The sequence below is a fragment of the Melospiza georgiana genome, unplaced genomic scaffold, assembly GCF_028018845.1.
Source record: "Melospiza georgiana isolate bMelGeo1 unplaced genomic scaffold, bMelGeo1.pri scaffold_29, whole genome shotgun sequence".
Classification (NCBI taxonomy): domain Eukaryota; kingdom Metazoa; phylum Chordata; class Aves; order Passeriformes; family Passerellidae; genus Melospiza; species Melospiza georgiana.
Window position 1 is genome coordinate 1,748,107 of NW_026652215.1, and position 6,464 is coordinate 1,754,570.

Here is a 6,464-nt window from a genome sequence, read left to right on the forward strand (position 1 = left end):
TGCTCCAGGCTGGACCAGCCCAGCTCCCTCAGCCTCTGCTCACAGCCCAAGGGCTCCAGCCCCACCTTGGAGGCCCTTCCCAGGCCCTGCTCCAGCTACCAGACATCTTTCCTGCCCTGGGGAACCCAACCCAGGCCCCAGTGACCTGGATAATCCCTGTCCCTAAAGCCCTGGTCACACAGCCCTGGCCCCTTGTCCCCTGTCAGGCTCTGGGGAGGATCCTGTGGAACATCCTTTGGTGGAGGCTGTGGCTCCATGTGGGCCAGGGGGATCCCAGGGGACAGGGACCCTGCTGGGCATGAACAACATTGGAGTTGTTGGGAGAAACTCTGAGGGGGAGCTGGGGCAGAGTGACCAACCCAGTGACCTGACACAGCCCTGCTGGAATGTCACACAGCCCCTCTGGGATGTCACAGCCTGCTCTGTGATGTGACAGCCCGTTGTCTAATGTCACACAGCTGGTCTCTGATGTCACAGGCAACTCTGTGATGTCATTGTCTGCTCTGTGATGTGAGACCTCTGCCCTGTGATGTCACAGCTGGCCCTGTTATGTCACAGAGGCAGTCTATGATGTCGTAGCTCTAGATGACCTCACATAACCCACTCTGTGACCTCATGTTCCCAGATGATCAATTGTCTCCACGGCGTGAGCTGATACCTGGAGCTTGTTCTCCACAAGGCCGATGGACACCACACAATGCCCATTGTGTGAGAAGGGAACTGGAAGTTCACCAGCCTCAGTGTCCTGCCAGCTCAGCCAGGCTCACTGGAACATTGGGGTCCACGAGCACCAGGGACCAGCAGAGAGATGCCCAGGAGAGAAGAACACACGGGTTAAGAGGAGTGGAAATATTGTAATGATTTTGGGGAAATGATTATCACATATGTGAAAAAGAATAGAAAATCACCAAATTAGCAGATGACACAGAGTGTGAGTGTGGATCTGCTGGAGGGTAGGAAGGCTCTGCACAGGGCCCTGGACAGGCTGGATCCAGGGCCCAAATCCAATAAGGCGAGGTTTAACAAGTCCAAGTGCCAGGTCCTGCACTTTGGCCACAACAACCCCTGCAGCACTACAGGCTGGGGACAGAGGGGCTGGACAGCAGCCAGGAAGAAAGGGACTTGCAGGGACTGAATGACAGGAGGCTGGACATGAGTCAGCAGTGTGCCCAGCTGGCCAAGAAGGCCAATGGCTCCTGGCCTGGATCAGGAATGGTGTGGCCAGCAGGAGCAGGACAAAGATTCTTCTCTGCTCAGCACTGCTTGGGCAGCACCTCGAATGCTGTCGGCGGTTCTGGGCCCCTGGGGTGTGAAAGAGGAAAAAAGTTGTATCAGGAAGAGTGATACAACTTCAAGAGTGATACAAAGGTGAAGCAAAGGAAATGCTCAGGGCAGTTTGGGGGTGGCTGCCAGGCAGCCCTGGCTCTGAGCAACAGCGTCTGCAGTGGGACAGGATACTCACAGCTGATGGGAACAAACTTTCTGGCTGAGTGCAGAGGCCAGGACAAAGCTGAGTGGATTCTCTGGTGTCCCCCAGCCCTTGCTGGCCCCAGGTGCTGATGGCATTTGTGCTCCCTCAGGTTCATGTCCCCACAGCAACAGCATGGGGGTGCTCCCCCTGCTCTGTGCAATGCAAACAGGGGCTGCTGAGCCAGTGCTGCTGTGTCTGTGCCTGCAAGGATGGGGCACCTGTGTGAGCTGGGGGAGAGGCAAGGGCTGCAGAGGGGGGATGTTGTTGGCAGCTCCATCAGGACGCTCTGGGATGCTGCCCTGGGCTTTCTAGCGCACTAGGGATGGATCAGCCCCTGCTCTGCTGCTCCTTCCCGTCTGCCCCAGGGCCCTTGCAGAGCCCCAGCCATGCTGTTTGCCCCCAGCCTGCCCACGGCCACCCTGGGGCTGCTCACGGGGGTTTTCTGTGCTGAGCATTGGCCTGGGCATGTTCTTGAGAGAGCCTGGGCAAGGAGCCTGGAGCCCCCAGGGCCTGGGCTGAGGTGTCAGCGTTGCCCCAGCAGTGCCCATGGCCTGTCCCTGCTGCAGCCCCGGCACTGCCACCCCCAGGGCTGTGCCCGGCCCCAAGAGCACTCAGGCCCTGCAGTAACACTTGGGCCACCAGGGCAGCGGGACAGGGCCACAGCAGCAGCACTGGCAACACCAAGTGCTGCTGCTGCTGGGCACAGCTGCTGTGCCAGCACTGATCTGCCCCCAGCTCTGCACACAGACATTGCTGCTTCAGCTCCAGAGAAGGAACAAAAGGGGGATCTCCCGTGAAAACTCTGCTGGGAGAGCCTTTATTTTTTTCTAAAGCCACTGAGAGAACAGCTCCTTGTTGACACAGTCTGAGGCCACAATAAATGTTGAGAGAAAAAAATGCAAAATGGCACAAACACTGACCTTCCTTTGTAGTAAATAATTAAAAAAAAAAACCAAACCAAAAAAAACCCAAATGAAAGACAAAAACAAATCGACCACTAAACCCACATAGTATCAAAGATCACTTTTATTACAAGTCATTTACAGAATTTGGCAACCAGTTAAATGTTTCTGAAACCATCCAGTCATCAGTCTCCACACTGCAGCCTTGAGCTCCTGGTTCCTCAGGCTGTAGATGAGGGGATTCAGGGCTGGAGGCATCACCGAGTACAGAACTGACAGGGCCAGATCCAGGGATGGGGAAGAGATGGAGGGGGGCTTCAGGTAGGCAAAAATGACAGTGCTAATAAACAGTGAGACCACGACCAGGTGAGGGAGGCAGGTGGAAAAGGCTTTGTGCCGTCCCTGCTCAGAAGGGATCCTCAGCACAGCCCTGAAGATCTGCACATAGGAGAAAACAATGAACAAAAAACAACCAAATACTAAACAGGAACTAAAAGCAAGAAGCCCAACTTCCTTGAAGTGGGAGTGTGAGGAGGAGAGCTTGAGGATCTGTGGGACCTCACAGAAGAAGAACTGGCCAAGGGCATTGCCATGGCACAGGGGCAGGGAAAATGTATTGGCTGTGTGCAGCAGAGCATTGAGAAAGGCACTGGCCCAGGCAGCTGCTGCCATGTGGGCACAAGCTCTGCTGCCCAGCAGGGTCTCGTAGTGCAGGGGTTTGCAGATGGACACGTAGCGGTCATAGCACATGACGGTCAGGAGGGAAAACTCTGCTCCCATAAAGAAAAGAAAGAAGAAAACCTGTGCAGCACATCCTGAGAAGGAGATGTTCCTGGTGTCCCAGAGGGAATTGTGCATGGCTTTGGGGACAGTGGTGCAGATGGAGCCCAAGTCAGCGAGGGCCAGGTTGAGCAGGAAGAAGAACATGGGCGTGTGCAGGTGGTGGCTGCAGGCTACGGCGTTGATGATGAGGCCGTTCCCCAGGAGGGCAACCAGGGAGATGCCCAGCAAGAGGCAGAAGTGCAGGAGCTGCAGCTGCCGCGTGTCTGCCAATGCCAGCAGGAGGAAGTGGCTGATGGAGCTGCTGTTGCACATTTCTTCATTCTGGACATTTTGAGCTGTTCAAAGAAAACTATTTGGACAAAGTACCTTGAGTCAATCTTATGCTATTTTCTTGCACAACAACTCAAAATTGCTTCTCTTTCTTTGGGGAAATTTCATTTACCTTTTCTTTTTCCAGTGTAGGTTTGGGTTGCTAAGTAAGTCTGTGTTTTTTAGAAGGGACAGAAGTCCTGTTGTTAGCATTGCTCTCACGCTAATCACTGGGGAGCCCCGATGGAAAGAAGGGCTCCCTGTGCCCCAGTGCACTCAGACCTGCTTCTCCAACACAGTTGCCCTTTGCTCGTTTTACCTCTCTCTAGTAATGGATGTAAAAATTTGAAATTGCATGTAACAATACCATGTCCTTTTAAATCACTCCAGTTTCAAAATCAATCTCTGCAACTCTTCTCTCTTTCCCTATGCAGCTAGATATGGAGGGATGCAAAGGGTTGGTCTGGCTCTCTGCTGCACGGAGTTGTGCCTACTGGGAGCTGATTCTCTCTGTCCAAGCCTTGTCCCTGCCAGTGCTGCCAGAGCCCAGCCCAGCCCTGGGGGCTCAGCTCTGCCCTGCAGACCCCTCCCAGCACTGGGCACTGCCCAGGGGCATCTCCCTGGAAGAAGGGCCTTAAGGACAGGGCGGACAAACAGAGATGCTGCAAGCCAAGGTGCTGCTGCTGCTGTCTGTAGGGACAGGAGGCTGAGGAAGCACTTTCTGAGGGAGATCTGAGGAACATCTGCTGATGCCCAGGGTGACAATGCAGGAGTCTCAGTGAAACAGCCAAAGCTGACAGCCCCTTTCCCTTCCTTTTAAGAGAAAGCTGAGAGCATCCCTGGCCATGCAGCACCATCTCCACAGCAGGAGGAATCTGCCCTGATGGAGGTGGCTCCTTCCACCTCTAACTTCTCCCCTGCAGCATCCATGGGGAGCTGCCACGCAGGCTGAGAGCTGCCTCTGGCAGGTGGCACATGCCCTGGGCTAGCCAAGAGCCCTGAGGGCTGCAGGAGCTGCTCTGCAGGACAGCTCTGGGCAGTCCTGGCTGTAGCCCCAGCTTCACCCCCTGCAGCCATCCCTGGCAGCAGGAGCCGTCCTGCCCTGTCCCTCTGACGGTGCCCAGGGCAGCCCCGCTCTGCAGCACATCCTCCTCCTGCTCCTGTGCCACAGAGAAACTGGGAGAGTCCTTCTGGCACATCCCCCAGGCTGTGGGGTGTGCTGGATTCAAGAGATGCCTCCCAGAGCACAGGGGACATTGCCCTGCACCCACACACTCACCATGCACAGGGCTGTGAAGATGTTTCCCCAAGTTAAGTCTCAGCTCAATGTCTTCCCAATCCTGATTGCCTTCAGCCTGTCTCTGCCTGGCTTCTGTCCCCTCAGTGTCTGCAGGCAGAGCCCTCAGCCCTGCTGGACTGGGAGAGGGGCTGATCCTGAGAAGAGCTGTTCCTTTAAAGCTCAGCAGCACAGACACAGCAGAAGGATTTTAATGAGCCTCTTGGGGCTTTGGTGTTGTTTACATCCAACTCAGTCCCTGAGAGTATCTTCAAAAACTTCTCAAGAACTTAAAGTTAAATTTACACTGCAAAGTTTATCAAGTTTTAATGGGTCTCACTGAGGGACACGACTGGGAATGTGTCCCCAGGTTCCAGTTAGAGCAGAACACTGGAGGCAGTGATGTGATTTATTAAAAATATATGGATATTGATCTAGTACCAATATCCAACAGTGATGGACAAAGACTCTCCAACACTTTAAATTTAGAAAGTGTATGTTTTTTGTGACGCTGTGCAGCGTGTGGGATAGCTGGGACAAAGAGGCAATGAGGTCCGGCGCCTGCAAGCATCACTTGTCTCCTGCTCCTGCCTCAGGCCCAGGCCCAGGAGCCATGGCCAAAGTGCTGCCCAAGTTGGCTCTGGCAGGGCTGTCTTGCAGCTGTTGCACATGCCTGTGCCCTGTGCAGCCCAGGCTGTGCTACGGTGTCCCTGCCCTGCACCTCTCTCCCTGCAGGCTGTCGGTATCCCCCAGCTGCCCCACCTGGCTGGGCCTTTCCTTTGCTGACAGCTCTGTCTCCTGCCTGCCTCTGCCTGCCCACACAAAGCCTTGGGCTGACCCAGACTTCTTCTGGGGGATGTGCTGCACTACAGTCCTGCCCCGAGACAGAAATTCCTATCTCCTCATGTCCAATCTGGGCCTCCCCTTCAGTATTTGTGGTATAATTTCTCTATCTGGCTCTTTTCCATTATGGAGAAAAAGCTTCACCATTTCTGAATCCACCCTTCCAGCCCTTCCTGGTCACTTCTGTTTTGTCCTCAGTCACTACACAACTGAGCTCTGGGCCATCAGTCTACATGGGTTATGTTCTTGAGGCCTGCAAACCCCAGCCTGGTAGATCTTTGGGCTCTCTCAAAGGTTTTTTCAGGTGAAAACATTCTGTTCATAGTCTAAGAATATCACTAGAGGCCAAGGCCAGGCTAACGTGTCCGCCCTGGCAGCTTTTGTCTTGCAGCACTCCTGGGATAGATGGAATTTTAGCTGCCAAATTCCAATTTTTGCCATGGCCCCTGGACAAGAAGGCCATTTTTTTTCCACAGGAGGGAAGGCACTCAGCCCTACTACTTCTGAGGCAGATTAGATGTGGCGGCTAGAGGCCAAGACCAGGCAGAGGTGGCAGGTTTTTTTCTGGGTATCTTTCCCTTGCATACAGGAAATTTTTAGCGGAGAGTACCAATTTTGTCCATGGGTGTCTGAAAAGAGAGACAGTTCTTTCCATGGGAAGGAAAGCATGGAACCCCAGTGTTTCATGGGGAGATTAGAGGCAGCCCTTGACATTCCAAGATCTGCCAGACCTGTCAGGTAACCCCTGGAAGGCCAAATCAGCCAGAGCTGTTCCATATTCCTCTCATTCCATGGGCCCCACAATGTCCCAGTGGTCCCTTGATCCTATGAGTCCCTGAGGTGTCACAGCGGCTCCTTGGTTACACTAGGCCCTGAAGGG

General features: G+C 54.1%; 1 protein-coding gene across 1 annotated transcript; it reads right to left on the reverse strand.

Annotated features, from left to right (window-relative positions):
• Window positions 1-2,511: 2,511 nt before the first annotated feature.
• Window positions 2,512-3,468, reverse strand: LOC131096335 (olfactory receptor 14J1-like). Its single transcript, XM_058044673.1, has one exon. The coding sequence runs from the start codon at window positions 3,466-3,468 to the stop codon at window positions 2,512-2,514; it is 957 nt and encodes a 318-aa protein (XP_057900656.1).
• Window positions 3,469-6,464: the final 2,996 nt, after the last annotated feature.